This window comes from Mesoplodon densirostris, chromosome 8 (genome assembly GCF_025265405.1).
Source record: "Mesoplodon densirostris isolate mMesDen1 chromosome 8, mMesDen1 primary haplotype, whole genome shotgun sequence".
Lineage (NCBI taxonomy): Eukaryota > Metazoa > Chordata > Mammalia > Artiodactyla > Ziphiidae > Mesoplodon > Mesoplodon densirostris.
This window is the reverse complement of record NC_082668.1, coordinates 81,334,932-81,359,919: the sequence shown is the minus strand read 5'-3', so window position 1 is coordinate 81,359,919 and position 24,988 is coordinate 81,334,932. Positions and strand designations below refer to the sequence as shown.

At 37.1% G+C, this 24,988-nt stretch overlaps 1 protein-coding gene and 1 pseudogene across 1 annotated transcript; one reads left to right on the top strand and one right to left on the bottom strand.

The window, feature by feature from the left end:
- Window positions 1-11,205: 11,205 nt before the first annotated feature.
- Window positions 11,206-19,641, top strand: GCG (glucagon). Its single transcript, XM_060107119.1, has 5 exons — window positions 11,206-11,222; window positions 14,186-14,286; window positions 15,749-15,910; window positions 18,022-18,159; window positions 19,494-19,641. The coding sequence occupies exons 2-5, from the start codon at window positions 14,195-14,197 to the stop codon at window positions 19,639-19,641; spliced, it is 540 nt and encodes a 179-aa protein (XP_059963102.1). The 5' UTR covers window positions 11,206-11,222; window positions 14,186-14,194.
- Window positions 19,642-22,571: 2,930 nt separating this feature from the next.
- Window positions 22,572-23,172, bottom strand: LOC132495316 (securin-like; annotated as a pseudogene).
- Between the last annotated feature and the right edge of the window lie 1,816 nt (window positions 23,173-24,988).

The window sequence follows — 24,988 nt, the reverse complement described above, 5'->3', positions numbered from 1 at the left end:
TTCTGCTTCGGTTTTCTTATATGTGAAATGGGGAATAATAATAGTTCCTATCCCATAGCATTATTTGGAGGTTGAAATTAGTTGTTATTCATAGAGCTCATGGTGTCTGGCATATAGTAAGTATTTTGTAGGGGTCTGCCTAGATACATAAAGTAAACCAACTTTTTAGTTGGCATTTTCAGTGAATTAATTCTCAAGAAATTAATAGTTTAATCTGAAGCCAATCATTTCTTTCCCACATCAGTGAGTTTCGTAGAAGTATCAGAACCATCCATCACTTAAAAATGAATCTCTGTTTTTTTCTGAAACAATGTGGCCTTTTAAGAAGAACCAGTAAGATGAGGAAATTCATCGACCCTGAATGAATCATTTGACAATAGTAATATTGTCAATATTTGACAGTAGTAGTGGAAACACCTTGGGGGAAGACAGACCACCAAGGAAATGTGCACTTGAATGACACGGACAGTTCCCTCACCCAGCTTCACAAAACAACCTACAAAGCACCACACGGGTCCTTCTGCTCTGGCTCTATCTCCACCCGCTGCCCTCCAAACTCCAGCCCCACTGGTCTCCTTCCTGTTTTTTTGTGCAGACCAAGCTTATTTCTGTTTCAGGGCCTCGAATGTGGATTTCACACATTTTCATTTGGCTGTGTCCTTGCCCATCGAGGTCTCAGCCCGGGTGTCAGCACTTTAGAGAGAACTTCTCTAGCTTTAATGGTCACTGGATTTACTGTTGCTTCTTCCACAGGGCAGAGACTTCCAACCACAATATCTAATTTTGTTTGCTTAATAGCATTTATAAACAACTTATAATTTGATAGCACTGTAAAAGCATGTTTATTTAGATACGTGCTTGGTACTTTGTTCTCCCACTCAAATATAAGCTCTCTACAAGGAGTGACCCTATCTGTCTTTTCACCTCTCTGCACCCAGGGCCTTGATAGACTTTGGAATAAGGTAGAAGGAGCTTGATAAACATTTGCTGAATGTATTCCCACATTTTGCCGATAAGAAGGCCTATGAAACTAGAATCCTTATGTGTGATCTCACAGTGGAAACAGATGTCACCCTTTCTGGAAATGAGTATGTAATAGAAACTTGCCTTTTCGCCTTCAAAGCGAAAAGAAAGAAAAAACTCCCTGAGCAGCAGGTGATCCACAGTCAGGAGAATGGGGAGGACATGAATCTTAGCCAGAGATCTAAGAAGTTGGCCTTTGGGACTTCCCTGGTGGCACAGTGGTTAAGAATCTGCCTGCCAATGTAGGGGACACGGGTTCAAGCCCTTGTCTGGGAAGATCCCACATGCCGCGGAGCAACTAAGCTTGTGCACCACAACTACTGAGCCTGCCCTCTAGAGCCTGCGAACCACAGCTACTGAAGCCCATGTGCCTAGAGCCTGTGCTCTGCAACAAGAGAAGCCACCGCAAGAGAAGCCCACACACCACAACAAAAAGTAGCCCCCGCTCCCCGCAACTAGAGAAAGCCCACGCACAGCAATGAAGACCCAACACAGCCAAAAATAAATAAATAATTTTTTTTTAATGTAGTAAAAAAAGAAGTAATCTCTGAGAATGTACCTTAAACAACAAAAAAAAAGAAGTTGGTCTTTGGAACAAAAAATAATTTGGGTTAGGAAATAGAAACCAGCCTACTGCACGGACCTACCCCTGATTCTCACTGCCCCTAGATGACTTCGCGGACTGGGTAAGTTTAGCACAAAATGTTGAGACTGAATAAAGTCAGATAAGTCTCTGGAATGCTATTGATTATTTTAGCATCTTTCATTTTTTTAAAAAAAAGTAGTTTAAAAAACATATTTCACTTAATTAATATATTTCAAGTACTAGAGGTTTCCTTCACATTGTAAAACAAGGATACTCATGCTTTACACTGTTTCTGTCTCCTGATCAGATAGATCATAAGTTCAAACCCTGAACGTTTGATTGGTTGGTTCTTTTAAATTCAGATTTTAAACTTGGAGTTATCAAAAATAAGCCAGTGAAATATATCTTCCAAAAGTTGTACAGTTAAGATCATATTTTTCTAGGTGACCATTCAAAATGGGTGAATTGAACTTTCCAGGATCCAACTGATACCACTAAGTGTGGCCTTGTGTATCTTACAGTTCAACAACACAATTAAAAAATGAGCAAAGAACATGAATAAGCATTTTTCCAGAGAAGTTATACAAATGACCAACAAGCACATGAAAAGATGTTCAATATCCTTAGTCATCAGAAAAAGTGTAGATCAAAACCACAATGAAGTACCACTTTACACCTACAAAGATGGTTATTGAAAAGAAAAGAAAAGAAAGGAAAAGAAAAGGAAAGAAAAGAAAAGTATTGACAAAGATATGGATAAATTGGAACCCTCATATACTGCTGGCAGGAATGTAAAATGGTTCAGCTGCTGTGGAAAACAGTTTAGTAACTCTTCTAAAAGTTAAACATAGAATTACTATACAACCCAGCAATTCACTTCTAGTTGTAACCCGAAAGAACTGAAAACAGGTTCTCAAACAAATACATGTATAGGCATACATGCTCATAGCAGCACTGATTCACAATAGTCAAAATGGTGGAAACAGCACAAACGTCCATCAGTGGGTGAATGGATGAACAAATTGTGGTATATACATATAAAGAATATTATTCAGCCATAAAAAGAAGTACTGATAGATGCTACAATGTGAGAGATGCTCGTAAACAAGCTAAGTGAGAGAAGCCCAGACACAAAAGGCTACTGTATGGTTCCATTTATTTGAAATATCCAGAATAAGTAAGTCCACAAGACAGAATACAGATTGGTAGTTTCCTGAGGATGAGAAGAAACTGCTTAATGGAGAAGGCATATTTTCTTTTGCAGTGATTGAAATGTTTTGGTACTAGATGGAGTTGGTTGTTACGCAACATTGTGAATGTACTAAATACCACTGAATTGTTCACTTTAAACAGTTTGGTTTTGTTATGTGAATTTAATCTTAATAATTTTTTTTAAAAAATCTAATCTTAAAAACTCTATTTGTAAAGATTTTCAGCATAAGTAATCTATGATAATTATGGCACCCTTTCTAGAATCAGTAGACTCAAGTTTTTAATCTAAAAGAAAGGTATGTTTTAGGAAATTAGGCTCTTGGGTGCTTTATAAATATTTATTTTGATCCATCCTCATTGCCAATAAAGGAATATTTTTATTCTCAATTAAAGAAAAGATTAAAATTTGTTATACTTATTTAACCAGTTGTCATTCACACCATCACACCTCTGGATGTGGATGAGAGAAAATCCATAGAATTCACCCCCTGAGTCATACCTTACACCTCATTAGCATTCAAAACAGACTTTTCAAATACCAGATATTCGCTTGTCTGCCTCTTAAATTCTGTTCTTCCAACTTCCTGCTCAACCACACTCAGTATAGCAGTTCTTCCAAAATGACTCTTTCCAATACCCAACCTCAGGCTGCCTCCTTCTTTGCTCCTTGCATTCTGTTTACACATCAGTCTAGAGAAAACTATAAGAACAAACTCTCTTTGCCAAGACCTGTCTCATTCCCTTACTCTGCTCTCAATCCTATGTTCTTTCAATGTTCCAGCTTCTTCATCAGAAAGTGAAATCTGTAGCTGTTGGAAAGGGTGAAAAGTCAATTGAGTGACATCTCCAAAACTCATGGATCTGATTCTTCAAAAATGGAATCTCCACAGTCACTTTAGAAAGCACTCTGACAGTCTCTTGATAAGTTAAACATAACCCATCAATTCTACTTCTAGAATTCTTCTTTAGAATTCTTATAGAATTCTACTTTACCTAAGGGAATTAAAAGCATAGTCCAGACAATTATTTATAGCAGCATTATTCACAGTAGCTCAGAAGTGGAAACAAACCAAGTGTTCATCAATTGATGAATAGTTAAACAAAAATGTTATGTATACATATAATGGAATATTATGCAATCATAAAACACAATGATGTACTGATTCATGCTACAACATTGATGAACTTTGAAAATATTATGCTAAGTAAAAGAAGTTACATGCATGTATTGAGCAATTCCATTTATATGATATGTGCACAGAATAGGCAAATATACAGAGAGAAAGTACTTCAGTGGTTGTCAAGGGCTGGAAAAGAGGCAATGGGGAAAAACTGCTAATGGTACAGGGTTTCCTTTGAGAGTAATGAAAAGGTTCTGAAAGTAGACAGTGGTGATGGTTATACAACATTGTGAATAAACCAAAAATCATACACTTTTAAAAGCTAAACTATAAAATACCTGGAATTGCCAATTGTTTATTTTTTAGTCCTCTTGCTATCTTAGCCATCTGGCGTCTGTGAATGGATTCAGACAGAAGTCAAGGCAGATTCTGAGGAGGTTAGGAGATTCTGCCGGGATTCTCACCACTGCTTTGTAGAGCCTTTCTCTAGAAAGGCAGTATGATCTGGATTCAGATCCAGATGCGGCTTTAAGCAACTTGCTTACCTGTTCTAAGCCCCTGCCTCGTATTTGTAAAATGGAGGAAAGAATATTTAACTCACTGTATATTATGAGGATGAAACAATAATATATTCAGAGAGTTTTGCTTTTAGTAGGCATTAATAAATGGTAGCTATCTCAATTATCTTAGAGGACTTGCTCCTCAAATATTTTCTACATTGGTTGCCTATAACTAAGCCAATATATGAATCACAGGTAAAAATGTAAAAAAGCAATCACCTAATCAGGTGGTTAGTATAACGTGCTACCCACTGAAATGAATGGCTTTACACTTTCATCCATGTGCTAAGTCAAACGTTGTCCTGAAATTATAATTTATACTTGGTTGTTTTCATTAATGTCAACTGTCCTAAATGATACATTTATGTAGGACAATTGTCCAGAAAAACATTAGATGCAAATTGCTGCTTAATAAATCAAAGCCAAGTTTAAGATATTCAGTGAGTTGCTTTTTTGCTATGCATTATGCCTAGGGTTGAGAGGAAGCGGTGGAGAAAAAGGTCTAATATCCAGACTTTGACTTCTAGAGTTAGCTGATCAGTGTTTATGGAGGAGGATGCTGCTGACCATGCACTAGATTTATGAGAAAGAAAGGGAGAATCTACATTTCTTCAGCATTAGACAGGGCTCACAGTTAATACTCTGGTGTGCTCTATGAGGATGAAAAGATTTTTATTAAAATGGAAGTGAAAAATCAGTCTTAATTTCCTCTGACAGCTTTCCAACAAAGAAACAATTTACTCTTCAGTCAGAAGGAGTCAGGATTAGAACACAGTACCGAGGCCACAGAACTGTTTCTGAGTTCAGAGATAAGTTATTTGGGGTAATTTATTACAAAATGAAATTGTAGGAATTCTCTATGTTTGAAGAATAAAATAGTCAAACAATGGATTGTTTTAAATTAGATAAAATTCTACGTAAAAATATGATAATAGCCTAGAGGGCTTTATAAATTAGCCTTCAGTCTATGATTACGTCGTTTTAATATCACCAAAAAACTGGGCATATCTTTGTAATACATCTGATAAAATATGATGTGGCAGCACCAGCCCTGAGCAAGTTTCAGGCAGGGGACAAGCCTGATTATAAGACATCATGAATTTTAAAAAGTGTCCATTTTGCATTTTCAGCATTTTTTTAGGTTACAGATTTCAAATTTTAAATATTCTAATGGCTGAGGTTACTTCTTTTTACAGAAGCCTTTGAGAAATTGCAATGTTTTAATTTGTTCACATTAAAGACTCTTAGAAGCTTGAGGGAAAAGTCTTTCCAGATGAGCAAGAGGTTGGATAAATGTAATGACATATGGTTTGTTTTTTATAGTCACAATATGCGAAAAATAGAAGCATAACACATGTATTCAATGATATATATGTATTTATACATATAAATATATATTCTGATTATAAATTATGAAATATGATTATTTTGTATCAATGTGATTTTGTTTTATTTCTCTTCCTTGTTCCCTTTATGAATAAAAATAACAACTGAAACTTAGAACAATTTTAAACATCTCATTATACCAGGGATCTAGCAAGAGATAAAATCAACATATGCAAAGCCATGATGCCGCTCGGTCCCCTCCTCAGACTTGTGAGCTGCGCTGTCTACAGGGTCTCAGAGCCTCAGGGTGGGAAAACTGTCCACTGATCTTATTACGGAATTTCCCCTCACCCAGCAGGCTTCTTTGGAATCATTCCAGATGAAAGGGTCATGATCTGTTTCTTAAATATATCTCAGTAAAAATCTATCTCACATCCTTTGGCAAACTCAGAACTCGCCTTGGATGTTCTTCTTTTATTGCCTCTGGACCCCTGTGTTCATCAAGACTCTCAGGAGATGTGAAAGGCATCTGATCATTACGTTCTATGTACTCAATTTTTACAGTTTCAAAGGGTTTTTTTAAACCCCTTGCTACTTTTTTTCTTCCAAGTTAAAAAAAAACAAACCAACCTGAATTAATGTAAACTTTTCTCTCACATGCTATAGACAAATTTTTGGGGTGGGGAGGGGTGATCTTTTGCAGGCTCATGGGTTATTTTCAGAAGACCCTTGTTATGGAGAAGAGGAATAGCATGCATATTGAGAGAATTATCTCCAAGAAACAAAAATGGACCTCAAACTCATCGGGAAAGTGTTAGTGGTCACTATTATGTCTTACACGAGGGCAGAGGCGTACCCTAGGGACAGGCCTTGAAAATGATTGAGAAGGAGCTGTGATCACTGTTCCACTACCCCTGAACGGTGGTTCTCACACCCTGCCTTCTTGAAGTTGTTTTTCCATTACCCAGGCCTGGCCCTGTGCTACCAATTTACATCCAAGCTTTGTTGCCCCCATGTGTCTCTGAACTTCATTTACGTTTACTTCATTTACATCCTTGGTAACTGAAGGGTCAAACTCTTTAGCTTCCAGAGTAACTGATTAATTGGTGCTAATGGCCCACCCACACATTTATTTTATTATAGCTTTAATTTAGCTTTTTAGTTTGGAAAATTTCAAACATGTCTAGAGTAAGTAGAATCACATAATAAAACCTCATTGTAATAACTCATCAGTCAATTTCAACGATTATCAATATTCTGCCATGCCTCTCCACACCACTTTTAATTTTTACTGTTTTTTTTCTTTTAGTTAAAATTTGCATAAATTGAAATCACAAATCTTACCTGCACTATTTTGACAACTGGACATGCCTTGGTAAAACACACCCCTTTCACGATATGGAATATTTCCACGTCCCCAGAAAGTTACCCCCAGACTCTTCTCCTCTTCCAAGAGACAACCACAGTTCTGCGTTTTATTTAACCTTAGTTTTGCTTCTGCAACTTCTATGAATGGATTCATACTGTATGCAGTTTTTTGTGTCCACTTTCTTTCACTCAGCATCATATCTGTGAAATTCATCCATATTGCTGCCAATATCTGTTATTGTTCAGTAGGATTCCATTATATGAATTCCATACCACAATTTGTCTATTTTTTCTTTTGTTGATGGATAGTTTGGTTCTTCCCAGTTTTTAGCTGTTGTGAATATTTTTATACATGTCTTTTCGTGGACATACGTTTTCATTTCTTTTGGGTAAAACACCTAGAAGTGGAATTACTAGGTCAAAGTGTAGCTGTACAGTTAGCTTTAAAGCTTAAGCTTCCATCCCTTTTTAAATTGCATTTTGAATAAATAATTAAATGAAATGGTAAAAAATTCCAGACAGCATGAGTATACATTAAGAAGTATTCTTTGTACTCTGTTCCTGTCTAGCCCACTGCTCCACACTGCCTCCTACAGATAAGCACTTTTATTAATCTCTTGTGCATTCTTCCAATTTTTTTAAACACAGTGATGAGTAAATAAACATACATTTGTCCCTTTCCCTCTTCTAACACAAAAGGTAACCTACTACATATCCATAATACACCTTCTTATTTTCACCTAACAACATATCTTAGAGACTTTCCGTATTGGTGAATAAATAGGTTCCTCATTCTTTTTATTAAAACTGCTCTATCCATGGCCCCTTGGATTGGTTCCAACATGTTACTACTATACATAGGCCGCAATGAAGAAACTTTTACCTGCATCATTACATATATATGTAGGAAGATAGATGGGATAAATTTCCAGAATGGTGCTTTAGCCTTACTAGGCCAAGGGTGATAGGTATTTGTAATTTTGTTAATGTTGCCAAATTGTGCCCCAAACGTGTTGTGACATGCTGTAATCCCATCAGCAATGCATGAGTGTTCCCCTCGACCATAGTCTTGCTACCAGAGTGCACTGTGAACCTGGGTCTTTGCCATTCTCAAGCATTTCAACTCAAGTTTCCTGAACAGCTGAGGAAAATAAACGTGCAAAACCCCGGCACCCTATGATTTTGTGAGGTGAGGTCCTAAGCAGAATCTGCTACTTACTTTGTGCGGCCAAGTAGAAAACAAAAATGTGGAGTCCTTGTTCAAAAATTATTAAGAATTTCAAGATGGCGAGAGTAGAACATTAAGCCAAGCATGCGGTCCTGTAAAGAAAGTAAGAGAGCTTTGAGTAGGAACTTATTTTACCTTAAAATGTGATGTACATTTTTGCACTCCACTCCATATAATAGTCATGTTTTAAATTAACCTTATCAAGTCAAATTGACCTTTCAGGAAGGCATATCATAGCTATCACGTGGCCATACCTCAGGTGCCACCACACAGCCTGATGGGAGAACTCTAGATGACTTCTCCCAGAACTTCCCTGCTCCCAGACAAGCTTTTTAATACTAGTTATATAAATGCAGGACCACCACTCTCCCTGCCTCACGTCTAAATAACTGAACAACTGCGATGATGGGAACTGAAGGCCCAGTGGATGTTGATGTTGGGACAGTCATTGCAAGAAGATCCACTAGTCCAAGTTGCACTTGTTGTTTGTCTTAATTTCTGATGACACAATGTCTGTTAGGGAGCCTGATTTCCCCTTCCAAGGGAGGAGAGTAGTGCCTTATTCAGTGGCACTCTTAGTGTTTCTGCACTCTCAGAACGCTTATCATTAATGGTATTGGGGACCCCCAAGAATCAGTGTTGTTGGGCTGGAGATGACGCTAGAGGAAATTTCCTGAAAAAACTCGAGATAGTCACTTCTGAAATAATAGAAAGCAAGTGGAGTGGAGGGAAAAAAAAGAAGTTTTTTCATGATATATTGGGAGAGGGCATTTACTGAGATGCCAGGTGCCATGTTAACGCCCTTATATACGTCATTGCAGAGCCCCCTTCTTCAGGCTGCTCCCACAAACAAGTAGCATCTGCAAAGGAAAGAGAGACAGACAGACTGACAGAGACGGAGAAAGAGAGGAAGAAACATCTACTCAAATAGGCAAAGGGAAAAAAATAGAACTGAATGCCAAACAATTTAATAAAAATATAGCCAATATACTCATGAGGATTGAGGCCAGAGGGAAGAACAATTTGATCATACAGTAAACTAATCCACACTCTCAAATCATTACAGCATGTGTTAAGTGTTAATCCAGACAGCCCTGAGGTGTGCCACAGTTCTCTGCTCTTTCGCCCCCTCTGCTGGTGAAAGCCGTCCTCAGGTCGAAACATGAGCAAACACCGGGAGAAGGTGAGGAAAATGAGATATGTATTTTACACAGTTGTGCTTCTCAAACTTTAATATGCATATTAATTGCCTGGGAATCTTGGTAACATGTAAATTACTTACTAAGTCTGGGCTTGTGCCTGAGAGTCTGCATTTCTGGCAAACTCCCAAGTGGTGCTGGTCCTTGGACCACACTGAATAGCAAGGCTAACATTAATGATATAACATCAGTAATCACCAGCACAAACACTTCTTCTTGAGGTCCCCCAGTTTCACAGAGAACTGATCTCTATGGCCTTTAAATAGCTCTACATCCAACAGTGGGTCCAATCCACAAAGTGAACAATTTAAATTCATTGGGAATGTTTCTACAGTTATCTCAATGATTTACTTCTGTACAAGTTTCACCATGCAGTCGATTATATTAGAATATTGGAATCTAGATAACACATGTTGCAATGATTTGGTCAAATGAAAACAAATTTTTATTTTAGAAGAGTCATTTAACCAACTCTCTCATTTCCAAACAGGAAGCTGAGGCATAAAGAGAGTATGTGACTTGACTGAGGCCAAACAGCTTGTTTATAGCAGCCAAACTAAAATCTAATTACACCAACACTGTCCTCATGCTGTCTGTCCAGATCATTTCCCACTTTTCTCTTTCTCTAAGGTGACCAGACTCATATCTGCTAAATCCCATAGGTCACTGAAGTCCTAAGTGGCAGATCAAAAAGCTCAGTAAATATGATAGTATACCTAGTAACTCTTTCTGTTGTAAATTAGTGTCCAACTCTCTTATCAGCAGAGTTAGTCTTTAAATATCCATTAGAAGGAAAAAGAAATACTAGACCCTGTCTTATTAGCATCACCTATCTTGGATGTTTAATCCTCACTTTGCTTTATCCTTTCTTCCTGAATCCCATTTTTAACCACAGGACACATTAGGTCTTAACTGATATTCTTTAAACTTCCCCACCAAAATAATACAGTAAGAAATACAGTAATTAATACAAATTAATTTCATATAGTGTAGATGAGAAGATTCTTAATAAGTATGTTTTGAGTGAGTGATTTATTATTTGGGTAGATGAAAGGATGAAGAGATTATTAGACTAAGATAAATTCATCATAACTAAATAGCAAAGAGGGGCTTACCAGACGCTCGAATAAGGCTATGCTCAAAGTGCGTTGGCCACAGACTATGTAATTTCACGTTCTTTTGTCTGCAGCATAAAAATTCACTTTAGAGTACTTAAGTGATCTTCGTGCCTGACCAAGAGTGAAAGGTGAATCTCCAAGCTGCCCTTTCCACCATTCTCAGCAAAAAAAAAAAAAAAAAAAAAGACAAGAGTAAATAAAAAGTTTCCTGGTCTCTGACTTCCCACTCAATATAAACGTAGAATGCAGATGAGCAAAGTGAGTGAGCGAGTGAAATTGTTTGTAACAAAAACCCATTATTCACAGATGAAAAACTTATATTGTCAGCGTAATATCTGTGAGGCTAAACAACACTGGAGAGGATATAAAAGCAGTGCGCTTTGGTGCAGAACTACAGAGCTCAGGACACTGCACACCAAAGTCCCCAAAAGAGGGCTCTCTCTCTCTCTACCTGCTCTGTTCCACCTCCTGGTGTCAGAAGGTAAGATTAATACTGACAGATTGTAAGACTGAAAATCCTGTTTGGGGTACAGTTTTCATAAGGGGGCAACGTATTATGAATTATAGTGCTGTTTTTTCATCTTATACTTTATGACTATAATACACAGGGCAGAGTTGAGATGAAAAAGTGATATAAAATGCATTTACATAAACTTCAACATACTGTAGCCGCAAAGTGAGTTGAAGAAATAATTCAATGCAAAGAGAGAAAATAGAAAGAAAAACAAAGATTCAAATCAATGCACTTACTACAAGATTTAACTGTTATGAGAACTGCATTTTAAAAATAAGTGGTAACATTTTGAAAAACAAATACTTTTCTTTGGATTTGATAAATGTGTATACTATTGTGAACAGAAGGAGCCTTTTAAATTCAGCAGAAATGTGTCCATTAGAGAGGTTATAACAGCAATTGCTCCTTACCAATGAAAACGTATGGTTTTCCAAAAGAGCAGAATCAACATCATCATTCAAATATTCAAATAAGGCTGATAAGGCTATCAAAAAATCAAAGTCCATGAAATCGGCTCTTTGTAAATAAGACATAGCATATTTTGTGCAGAGAACAAATATCATCGATTACTGGGAAGCCTGTGGATGGAACTGAGTAAAAGCATAGATTAATAATTACTTACTATGTATTGAGGACCAAAAGTAATAAATAAAATATCTAAAATGTTTACATTTCAAAATGAAATTTTAGTAAATACCATTAGAAAAAAAATCAGATGTTCTAAAGTACCTACTTAAGCTCTTAAGGACAAAGAACACTTTTATGGAGATCCTCAATGGGTAAATGATCATGTGGTATGGTTTCTTTTCCACACATACTAATTAACACCTGTGAGAGGAAATGATCTAGCCAGTTTTTAAAGTATTTGGCCTAAAGCACCAATATATTTAGGGATATACTGTATGTCACCTTGTCTAGGTCAAAGATTAATCTTTCTGAAAGACTTTCTATTCAGGAAATATTATTGGTACCCTATCTCCTTTTAAATTTGAGTGGAAATGTAAGGTTCTTATAAAACTGCAGATTCTTTCTGTAGGCTGCCTAAAGCAGGGGTGGGAAGTAATTGGAAAGTCTTCTCTTATTGAATAAGATTTTGATACCAAAATAATGCAACTATTTGCTTTCTCAAGTCGTGGTATTCAAACAACCTTATTCTTAAATTTTTCACAGTTCTGTTGACTTTTACACAATGAATAAATACCATTTTAAAAATCAGTTACTTCTTTCAGTAGAGCTCATTCTGCTGCCTGGAGAGGACTTCGAACATTCTCTTCTGTATGGTTGTTTCTTCTACCAGCTCTCTCGGGGGCAGAAAACCACCTGCTCCATATCTGCCTCCAGAGGACATCATAGAAGATACTGTAAAACTGTTAGGGACATTGTGTGGAAGGGAGTACAGTTCTCAATTGACTTTCCAACAGTGATGTAATCCTAAAGAGAAATGCTTACTTTAATTTTTTAAGTTTCTGAAAGCATAAATTTATCATTAAAAATTATAATCAGAAGACCCTGCCTCTATATTTGGCAAGGTTTCCAAAGTTTGCCAACCAGATAAACTGAAGCACAGCAAAATGCCATAGTAGTAATTGAATGTTGATGAATGAAGAAGGATGAATATGTAATGCCTATTGTGTGGCTTTGTCTAACTGACCTCTTAATCTAAAAAGAGTTAATATTTCAAAGGAAAAAAATATCGCACAGGTATTACAGTCTCCATGTTTTAGTGCCAAAGACCGATAGTAAGTATGGCTAAGATGTTAAAGAAAAGACTGATAGTTTAAAATGATAATATTTATAAAATACTTATTTCAAACCACATGCCATTTGCTAAAAATACTCATTCAAATATTTTATGGATAAGCATGATCAAACTTGGATTGAAATCCCCACATCTCAAAGTAAACATGGTCGGTTGAAAGTAGCAGAGGGAAGTTCATGACAAACACTGGACTTGAGGTTTTCATTCAGAAAATAGGGGTGCTTGTCCTGTGGGGACTTTCTGGCCACATTCATGTTGGTCCCACCCCGCCCATCCACACTGCATCATGATGTCCATGGCATCCCATGGCTTCATGAGGCATCTGCTTGTGTTGCGAGGTATTCTACAACCTGGTGTAGGGTGTCACTAGCAGTGAATGACACGTCCTGGACTCAGTCCAATTATAAAACAACCAGGGGACTTCCAAGACTTCAGAAGCAAGCATTAATTTTCTTTATGACAGTGATCTCTTAGTTTCTTAGTTGTGATTGTTCAAGTTGCCAGAAGCATTAGTTCTTGTTGCAAATTGCTTGTCTTTAAAATGATTTTTTTCCTTTAATTTAGAACAGGTCAAAGCACCCTAAAATACCTCAAATCTGTTGGCCGCTTTATAATTACAAAGTCTAGACCAAGTTACACTATTTAAAATATAAATGAATAATACATCTGAACCGACAGCTGGTATGCCAAGTTGTAGCCTGAGGCTGCTTTAAGATGGTTGAAATGCAGTATAATGTAAATGCTTGGAAGTGAAGGACTATTAATTGAAAGCCAGACTGATAGTGAAGAGGGTGGCATTACGGATAAGGCGCCATTCAGGCTAACCATATGTAGCATATCATCTACAGTGGGTATTTTCAATGTTTATTGTGGACATTTTTAATTTCAAGTCTGGAAATGAGCCTTCTAATCATTAACAGAAGTGTCCTACACTAATGAAAAAGCTTCACAGTGCTACACATCTTTTGTATTCTTTTTAGCCACCAAAAAAACTGCAGGAAAAATATAAGCTAATATTTGAAATTACTCGAAATATAATCAGAATAAAATTGATGACTAGCTTTTTGTTCTATTTATAATATTTACTTAGTCAAAATTGAACTAATTTAGTCTGACTGGTTTAAATATGGTTGAGGGTCTCTATCTTTCCCTTGACTCTGTGCTCCAACAGGCAGCAAAAATGAAAAGCATTTACTTTGTGGCTGGATTGCTTGTAATGCTGGTCCAAGGCAGCTGGCAACGTTCGCTTCAGGACACAGAGGAGAAATCCAGGTATTAAATCGTTAGACTTGAACTAACATAGCACTATGGTTAGAATACAGCCCGAGATAACTGTGATTAATAAATAAGTCTCAGTAATTTGGAGTAAATACTCTGCACAATTTTCAAATGTTTAAAGTATCATTGTGATAAAGGCTTTTCTAGAGTACAGATCAGAGTATGTTGTTTCATAACCGAAGGGGTGGGCAATGTTGAAAAATATGTTACATGGGAAATTATAGCTCTTTGAAATCTTCAGCTAATACTCCCCGTTCATTCATTACTCACACTGCAGAGTAGGTCATTTTAATTATTCACACCAACTTTTCCTCTTTTATTCTTCTCTAAAAAATAACACTGCTTCTTACTAACTGTAAAAGTCATACGTGTTCTTTATACAAAATATGCATGTAATGTATATAAATATATCCCAATCAGTTACAGCTTTGTATTATGTTCTGTCTCTTAGCATTGTATTGTTAGCTTATTTTTATTATATCATTACAAATATCTATTAAGTATATGATATTTAATGGCTACATACTATTTCACTGCATAAATATACAATATTTATTTAGCTACTCCTGCTCTATTGAATATGTAAGGGTTCTTCAAATTTTCCCACAAAGAATGCTGCAAATAACATTTCTTCCTACATTTCTTACTATTTTTCTGAGGATTTATTTCTAGTAGTAAAATAATCATGTCAAAGGATCTGAATGAGTTTAAATTTTTTATCTTGCCAACTTGCTTTCCAGAAAAGTCATACACATGCACACTCCCATCAGCATTATAGAAATACTCCTCTCATAATATCCTCCTCGGTATTTAATCCTTGCTAATTTGATAGGTAAAAATAGTATCTCATTTCTATTTTTGAGTTTTAATCATATTGAATATTTCCCCACATAGCCGTGCCAACCAACTGTTGATTACTGGCATGTGGATTATCCACTACACAGTTTCAAATTAGCAAGTGGGCTTTTTCTTGCCTTTCTTTGAATTTTTAATTGTCTTTCCTTCACCATTAGCTATCACATAGCCAGGTAATGGAGCTACTTTTTTATATTAATATATGCAAAACAGAATTCGGAACATAAATCTGCTGCCCCCCCAAAAAAACGGTTTGGTATTCTTCACTCTTTTAAAATATTCAAGACGTTGCTCTCTTCTGGCATTATTAACATAATTATGAGTAGATGAAATTGTTAAAAAAAGATTTATTTAATCCTATTTCAGAAAAAAGAAGCCAGTTGAAAAATCAATTGCTAGAATTCCAAATCGGAGTGTATTCAACTCTGGTAAAACCATGGGATTCCCATAGCAAATTAAGGTCTTTCTGAACTGCCAACTGAAATACTCAAGGAACCTTCCTTCCAACTTCATGTGGTTCTGTATTTTGTAGAGAAGCTGCCTCTCAAGTGAATCTACTCTTGAGGAGAGATTTAATTGCACCAGTCACTCTTCTTCACAGATCATTCCCAGCTTCCCAGACCGACCCGCTCAATGATCCAGATCAGATGAATGAAGACAAGCGCCACTCGCAGGGCACGTTCACCAGTGACTACAGCAAGTATCTGGACTCCAGGCGTGCCCAGGATTTTGTTCAGTGGTTGATGAACACCAAGAGGAATAAGTAAGAGTCTGAACCTGATCAGAAATTTGCACACAAATGTATTACTTAAATATGTCTAAAATTCCTCCTGACTTTCTTAAGTTATCATGCATATCAAATAGTGTCCATAAGCTCTTTTTTTTTTTTTTTTGCGGTACGCGGGCCTCTCACTATTGTGGCCTCTCCCGTTGCGGAGCACAGGCTCCGGACGCGCAGGCTCAGCGGCCATGGCTCATGGGCCCAGCTGCTCCGTGGCATGTGGGATCTTCCCGGACCGGGGCACGAACCCATGTCGCCTGCATCGGCAGGCGGACTCTCAACCACTGTGCCACCAGGAAAGCCCCATAAGCTCTTTCAATTTTGATGATTTTCAAGGTTGGTGATGCTATCCTTCATAATGTGCCTCTGAAGGTCCCACCCCTCGTCCCTCCAAAACTCTTACCCACCCTCCAATGGGACATAGAATTTAAATTTTCCCAGCTGTGGTCTTAGCAATACTCACTTCATGCCCATTTTCCTTTAAAATTGAAAGCTGACCTTTATGGACCTGCAAGATTAGAAATCTAATCCCTGACCAAAAGATAAGAGCAAATTCAACATTCCCTTGTAGGATTCAAACTCATGATTATGATCACAAAGTATCCTCTAGCCAAGTTAGTCATGGTAAGGAATGGAAACAGATGCAGTCTTTTTCTTGTAGAATACAATCCAAGATACACATTTAAAATTACAGCCTAGCTGCACAGCATAAAGAAAGAAGAAGGTATATAAGAACACAAGCCTATCACAAGGCATACATTTTAATGCTGGATTTGCTTTGACAGTTTCAGGGTTTTTTTTTGTTTGTTTGTTTTTTTTTGTTTTTTTTTTTGCTGCATCCAGGCTACTGGACGAAATCAGCCACAAGAGTTTCACAGGGATGGTGGAATTTCACAATTTCTTTGGAGGGTGACCCACAAGGGGAAGGGAGTTATGCACACAAAGCAGCTGAAGGAATCTAAAAATCAGGAAAAGGGAATAAATTTGTCTGGATAGAATGGAGAAGGGGGACAGAGAGAGACGAGCCAGCAGGAAGAATAAAAGAGAGCTGTTGACCAAAAATCCTTAAACTAGAGAGTACAGGAAAGATGGTGGTCATGGTCAGAGAAGACACTGAGAGAAGTCCTCGTTAAGGATTACAGATGGGGCCATTGGTGAAATGGGAGAAATCACTTATTTGAAAAAATGCAAACAACTATGTTCATTTCTAGAAAGAGAATACCATGACTTGGTAAACTAATGTAAAACAATCCTAGCTCCCAGGTAGTTTCTGTTGTGTTTAAGATGAAACCTTCCAGGGCTAATATATGATGGAGCGACTGACCATCTACCTGGTCAACCACCTCCACAGAGCACTCTGTACACATTTGAGGGTGATACGGGGTCATCTTCTTAGCTTTCCTCACTGTTAGCCCATCACACATTTCCTTTAATCCAATAACGTGTGGTCTTTTGATGACATTTTGAGATGCTCCTTTGCTTTCCCTTGATTCAGTTAACTAACTCTGACCCCATATGTACTAATGACAAGCTGCTGCTTTGTTTGCAGGTAGCATAGCACAGTGGATAGCCCCCATACATTGAGACTGAAGAAAATGCTGCTGTAATAGTCAATGGCACAGATAAGCAGGGCAGGTGAAAATGGGTCACTAGGTGGAGTGAGGGACCTTAGCCCCCTATAATTTTTATTAGCCCCCCATCAACCTTCACTCCAGATAATTAATGTAGCTTCCAGACAAGTCCTCTACCCACCCTCATCTCTCAAAACCACACAGAGACCTTCCCTGGTGGTGCAGTGGTTGAGAGTCCACCTGCCGATGCAGGGGACACGGGTTCGTGCCCCGGTCCGGGAAGATCCCACATGCCGCGGAGCGGCTGGGCCTGTGAGCCATGGCCGCTGAGCCTGCGCGTCCGGAGCCTGTGCTCCGCAACGGGAGAGGCCACAATAGTGAGAGGCCCGTGTACCGCAAAAAAAAAAAAAAAAAAAAAAAACACATGGAATCCCGAACTCAAAGCTGCCACTGCTTGCTTATAGGTGAGAACCATATTGCTAAAGAGGCAGATCTTCAATTTAACTTTCACATTTCTTTCAGGAATAACATTGCCAAACGTCATGATGAATTTGAGAGACATGCTGAAGGGACCTTTACCAGTGATGTAAGTTCTTATCTGGAAGGCCAAGCTGCCAAGGAATTCATTGCTTGGCTGGTGAAAGGCCGAGGAAGGCGAGAGTAAGTCTGTACATTCTTACTCAACTTTTCTTTTTTCTTCTTTTTTTTTTTTTTTTTTTTTTTGCTTGATGTAAAAAACTTAGAATACGGTTATCTATATATGGATCTGCATTACACAAGCCATTAGTGTAGTCTCACAGAGTAAAGAAATAACTCCTGTTGGTGGGAGACAATTTACAAAAGTCTCATCTGTTTTACCTCTGTTAGCAAGTATTAATAGAGTCAAACAGGTTACTTTTTATCCCCCATTATAGTTGTATTATAATCAGGGTATTAATTTGCCAATCCAGGACACTTTTGAGAATAAACAGAGTGCTTTTGATAACTACACCAGGAAAATAAGCTTAAACTAGGACTGTCCAGGAAAACTAGGGATAAAGGAAAAGAAGAAATAATGCAGAAAACTTAGTTTCACTTTAAATATTTACATAATTTATGTGTTAGTAAGTATTGTGTTAGTAAGTATTGAGGTAAAAATGTGATAAAGACTGAAAGGAATTAAACTTAAGACATTTAATGAAATGACATTCAAAATACAGATATGTGGCAACATCCATATATTTAACAACATGCCCATTTTTTATGGGACTGTCATAAAGATAACCATTAAATTATCACAGCTGAAAATACGCCCAAGACCTTTAGGTACTTTCTTGGATCTTACCACAACCAATCAGACCCTGAACCATTCCGTTTTCTTGTGACCATTTTGATTGACATTTGAATTATGAGAAGCAGGAAATTCATGTTCCACTCTATTTTTATTTTTAGTGAGACTTTAAAGAGCTCTCAGGGCAAAAGGGAACTAGTATTGTGCTGATTTTTAAAACATTAACAATCAAATTTACAAAATCAGTGGGAAAATAGTCACTTACACTTGAGACTATTTTATAGTGTTTTAAAGGGATACCAAAAATTCTGTTAAATAAATCAATCGAAGAGAAAATCTGATATAGACTAAGGTTTAATCCCTTAATACTGCACTTGGCAAGGCTGTTTTGATAATCACTAGTTCTATAGGCTAGAATATATTTTTATGAATTATAAACAAATTAATAGTCTCAATAATAACTTCTGTGTTGGCAATACACTAAAATCTTTGAAGCAGCTGGAATATGGGAAAGGCCTTAGTTTCAGGTCCCAGCTCTGCGCTATTCTACCTAATTCCCTTTCTGATATGCAAGTTTCTATGAGGCTTTTCGTGATAGGCCCTCTGTAAATAGAAACATATGGTTTTCTCAGCGATGCTTACACATGTTGCCAGTGATAGGCAACCAATAAGTATTTATTTGAAACGTTTAACCAAGTACTGATTTTACCTCTCTTTTTCTCAGTTTCCCAGAAGAAGTCACCATCGTTGAAGAACTCCGCCGCAGACACGCCGATGGCTCTTTCTCTGATGAGATGAGCACAGTTCTCGATAATCTTGCCACTCGAGACTTTATAAACTGGTTGCTTCAGACAAAAATTACTGACAGGTGATTTATTTTAGTTCATTCTGAAAACCATCAACACTTTCATAAATATTATCATACAGCTACAGGTTTTTCCTATGTGGGGAGAGAGTCTTTACTCTCTTGGTATATAATCAAAATTATGAATCATTCAAGAGTACATTATTATATTTGTTTCTGTCATTACAATTTTATCCATTCACTCATTTATTCCAAACACATTTCCTGAGTGTCAATAAGGGACAAGGCATTCGAAACACATTGCAAATTGCTATGTATGTTGAAATTTTAGCACAAAGTAAAATACCAGTATATATGGTATTAAATACTTAATGTAATAAGCGTAGTAGTAAAAATTTAAATGCCAAAATTAACCACTTATCTTGGTAGGTTGTAATTGCCTTTTTTATAATTATTCATACACTTTATATTTCTTGATAAGGACACTTTAGGGTAAGCCATCTTCAAATGTAAATATTTGAAAAGTCCAAAAGACAAAGGGATATATAAGATGAAAAGACATAAATAACTTTGATCAAAATAAATCATTGAAATATTCCCTGGATAAGTTAACTATATCATCTGTGTATTATACTATGTTAAGTCATTTTCTCTTTTTTTTTTAATCTCCAGGAAGTAAGTGTGTCATTACTCAAGTTCATCTTCACAGTATCACCTGCCAGCCATGTGGGATGTTTGAAATTTTAAGTTCTGTACATTTAAGAGGTGTATTCTAAAGCCATATTGCTTTGCATGCCAATAAATAAATTTCCTTTTAATATTGTGTAACCAAAAGATCATAAATAAATAAACCATTGTCAAAATAGTGTGAAAATGTCAGCTTTAAAATAAAAAAAAATGCAGAATTCTCTTATTTTCTTCTTATTTTGGATGAAGTACCCTAACCTGCTTACACTTAGCAATGAAATTGTTGTTCTATGATATAGTTTGTATATATAAATTACTCCAATCACAACCTATCTGTGTTATAATAATAGGATAAAGGAAGGACTGGTAGCCACAGTTGTGAAACTGAAAGAGAACTTTCTTCTTAAAACTTTTGTCATAAAAATGCTCAGCTTTCAATATATAAAAGATAGACTGAATAAAAATGTCAAGCTTCTTCACCATGGTCTGTTTTCTCTCTTCTCTGTGCTCCCACTCCTTCCAAATACCCCTGCTTCCTAAGCTGGTAGCCCATAAGCCAAACCTGATGCCCAGCCGTGGTTTCATGTTTTAAGTTGTTACACAGTGCTTTAACGTTTTTGGCCAACATTGAAAAATCAAGGTTTTTAACATTAAAATGTTGACCTCTTACATTTCTTGAAAAATTGGGTCCTCAGGAAATATTAGACCCACAAAACAAATCTCTTCTGAAGCTGAGAGCCAGCTGCCTTCTTCTGAATGGTCACATGCTTTTCAGCTCACTATTGTGCCCCCTACACACACACACACACACACACACACACACACACACACCTGGGTATATTATACATTCACAACCAGATAATATACACAGGTAGCCACTTTCCCCGATCCACTTTATTTATATATCTTACTTGCCCGGCACCTGCAGGCATTTAAATTTGTCTATCATACCCTGTACTCTTATCTCCCTGTCCTGCAGTATCCAGTATCTTGGGCCAGTCTGATGCTGATTGCCGTGTCAGAGACATTTCTTTGCTGTATACAGACAGCATTGCCAACTCTCTTTCTCTCTTTTATTATTGAGATATAATAAACACATAACATTGTGTTTGTTTATGGTGAACATGTCAATTTACATTTATATATTGCCATATGATTACCACCAGAGCTTTAGCTAACTCCTCTGTCAGGTCACACAATTATTTCTTTTCTGTAGTGAGAACATTTAAGATCTAGTCTCCTAGCAATTTTGAAGTATGTAATACTGTATTATTGACTATAATCACTATACTACCCATTAGATCTCCAGAACTCACTCATCTTCTAGTTGCAAAGGTGTAACCTTTAATAACAACTTCCCCACCCCCTAGGTCCTGATAACCATTGTTTGTTCAAGTGTGTTGTTTAGTTTCCACATGCTCATAAACATTCCAGCTTTTCTCTTGTTGTTGATTTCTAGTTTCATATCATTGTTATCAGAAAAGATAGTTGGTATGATTTCAATCTTCTTAAATCTACTAAAACTTATTCTGTTACCTGTCATATGACCTATCCTGGAGAAGGTTCTATGTGCACTTGAGAAGAATGCGTATTTTGCTGCTGTTGGATGGAATGTTCTATAAATATCTGTTAGATCCTTTTAGTCTAATATATATTTCAAGTCTAACATTTCCTTCTTGATTTTCCATCTAGATGATCTATCCATTGCTGAAAGTAGGATATTGAAGTCCCCTGCTATCATTATATTGTTGTCTATTTCTCCCTTCAGATATGTTAGTATTTGCTTAATATATTCAGCTGCTCCACTGTTGAGTATCTATATTTTTATGATTGTTATATCTTTTTGATAAATTGACCCCTTAATTATTATATAATGACCTTCTTTGTTTCTTGTTACTGTATTGGCTTAAAGTCTATTATAAGTATAGCCACCCCCACTTTATTTTGGTTTCCACTTGCAAGGATTATCTTTTTCCATCCTTTCATTTTGAGCCTATGTATGTCCTTAAAGCTGAAGTGAGCTTCCTATAGGCATCATATGGTTAGGTCTTGTTTTTTTATCCCTTTATACACTCTGTGACTTTTGGTTGGTGAATTTATTCCATTTACATTTAGAGTAATTATTGATATGTTAGGCCTTATTAATGTCATTTATTAGTTGCTTTTTAGGTGTTTTGTAGTTCCGTTGTTTCTTTTTTCCTCTATATCTGCTTACCATTTTAAATTAGTGATTTTCCATTTTCTTCTTGTTAAACAAAAAAATTGCTTATTAATACAAAAGCACACACAAAGTATAAAGCAATAAGAAATTTAAATATCTAAGTCAGAGCAAACAGGTGGCAATTCAACATCCAGAGTTGACAAATTGCTTGAAAGATACTGCAACAGATTAGATTCCCCTGATGAAGAGGGAATCTTCAAAGGTGAAGAGGGGCCAAGGTATAACAACTTTTCAAGTTTCCTCTCCTCACTGAGAATCATGAGAGACACTCCATTCAAGGGGAGGTGTCCAATTTGGTGCTTTTAAGGCAGGTCAAAACCCTCAAAATCTAGAGGATTGAAGGGGAAATGTGTCTCTATGTCTGGATAGGTATCATTTGAGGCAGGAACAGAACTTTTTCTTTAACAGTGCTTTTGGTCATCTTTTTGGCAGAGAAGTTTGTCTCTGAGGCATCTATTAGTCTTTACTGACTTTTTTTGTAGCTCTGTTGACAGTTCCTAAAGACTTTCTGGTGGCTTTACATAAGGCTGTTGGAAAATCAAACATTTTGCAAACATGTGATGTTGAAACCTAAGATCTCCCATCTAAGACTGTGACTGAAGTCCTAGACCCCAGCTTCAGTCTCTCCTTAGATGCCACATGGATGCCTGGTTCTCCATTTTCCTTAATAACATAGATTAGAGTAGTCATTCTGGATTAAGCAAGACTTAGTCTCTTTTTCTGTTCTGACTGCTTTTCTTGATTTTCCACTCTGATTCCCTTTTCTTTATCTTTTGTGAATCTACTCTAGGTTTTAGTTTTCTGGTTGCCAGGAGGCTTACATAAAACATCTTATGGAAAAAACAGTTCATTTTAATGTGATAGCCACTTAACTTCAATCACATATGAATACTCTACACTTCTACCCCCCAACTTTTATATTTTTTATATCACAAGCTATGTCTTTTTATATTATGTGTTTGTTAACAAATTATGGTAGCTACTCTGCTATAGATTCTTTCTATTGCATTTTCTATTTCATTCATTAGATTCTTCAGCTCCAGAATTTCTGTTTGGTTCTTTGTTATGATTTCTATCTCTGTTAAATTTCTCATTTTGTTCATGTATTGTTTTCCTGATTTTGTTCAAGTGTCTTACTGTGTTTTCTTGTAGCTCATTGAACGATTTTGAATTCTTTATCGAGTAAATTGCAAAATTCCATGTCTTTGAGTTTGGTAATTGGAGATTATTATTTTATTTTGATGATGACAAATTTCTTTGATTCTTCATATTTTTGGAGTTCTGCATTGCTGATTTCACATTTGAAGTAGCAGAATCACCCACAAATCTTTACTAGTTCCCATCAGGTGAGATACATTGATCCTTTGTCCTATTATATCTGGGGTTTCTCTGACCTTCTATGGATACACCAACTCCACACTTCTTGCTCCCTCTCGTGGCAGAATTCTTAAGCTTTTATGCCTTCTCTGGTTCTTACTACTCACCAGGTGAGCTGCTGGAAACCTATCTCTTTTTTCCAAAAAGTAGCACTACAGCTCAAGTTTGTGATTTCTCCCTTGCCCACAGACTTTGGTCTGATTTTCTGAGCACACTCCATTTGCCACACTTGGGAGCCCACACAAGGAACCAGCAGAAGAGTGGGCCGAGGTGTGTGTTTAGTAATTGGGGCATTGAGGATGCCTGCAGTTCTGCTGGGGGGATTCTCACAGGTGAGCTTCCTTTGGAGTCCTGAAAGCATTCAGCAGGACTCTCTAATGCCCTTTGATATTCTTATCTGCCTCTCTCATCCTCCAGTCATGGATGTCCTCCCTTCAGTACTGTGGGTACTGCTGGAGAGAAATGAGTTTCTCCAGTAGCTTCCCACACAGCTGGGGTAGCCTGGCACTCATTCACCACTCACCTTTTCTCCCCCAAGAGAAGTTGCCACCAGTTAGTTCAGCCCTGCACTGTGTCACCTTGGGGGAGGGACAGAGCTGGGTGGTTCCTCTCACCCTCTCCAAAGCATCCAAATTTGGTTTTACTTTTCGTTTTTGTTTTTGTTTTTGCTCCAATGGAGTGTTGGAATAGCCCCTCAGGAAGGCTAGACCTCTACAAAGTCTCTCTTTTCTTGAATGGCTGCCCAAGTCAGCACTCTCCAGGTTTTCCTCAACTGCCACCAAGGGGTGTTGGGGAAGGTTCACCAACTCCTGCTGGTTCGCAGACTATACAAAGGTCTGTCTTCCTTTTGCCAGATGCACAGTTGGGAGAGACTCCTTCCAGGTCCCTTGACATATGGTGCTCGATCCCACAACTCTACAGACGTACTTTTGTTCATAAATGGATACTGGTTTTTAGTTGTTAAAAAGGGGACCGAAAGGAGGAATGTATTATGCCAAAATGATGCTGACATCAGTTTGAGTTGGATCCTCTTCCTCTATCTCTAAAGTGCCTGTAAGCCAGAATTTCCCAGCTACCCACCAATAAGTTTCCAAAGTTTATAAATTACTTATATACTTTTTTTTTTTTT

What these genes read in the sequence shown, in the direction of transcription:
- GCG (XM_060107119.1), top strand. Translation starts at nt 14,195, where the DNA reads ATGAAAAGCATTTACTTTGTGGCTGGATTGCTTGTAATGCTGGTCCAA. An exon ending in GACACAGAGGAGAAATCCAG is followed by an intron (nt 14,287 to 15,748) that starts GTATTAAATCGT and finishes TCTTCTTCACAG; the next exon opens with ATCATTCCCAGCTTCCCAGA. An exon ending in ATGAACACCAAGAGGAATAA is followed by an intron (nt 15,911 to 18,021) that starts GTAAGAGTCTGA and finishes CATTTCTTTCAG; the next exon opens with GAATAACATTGCCAAACGTC.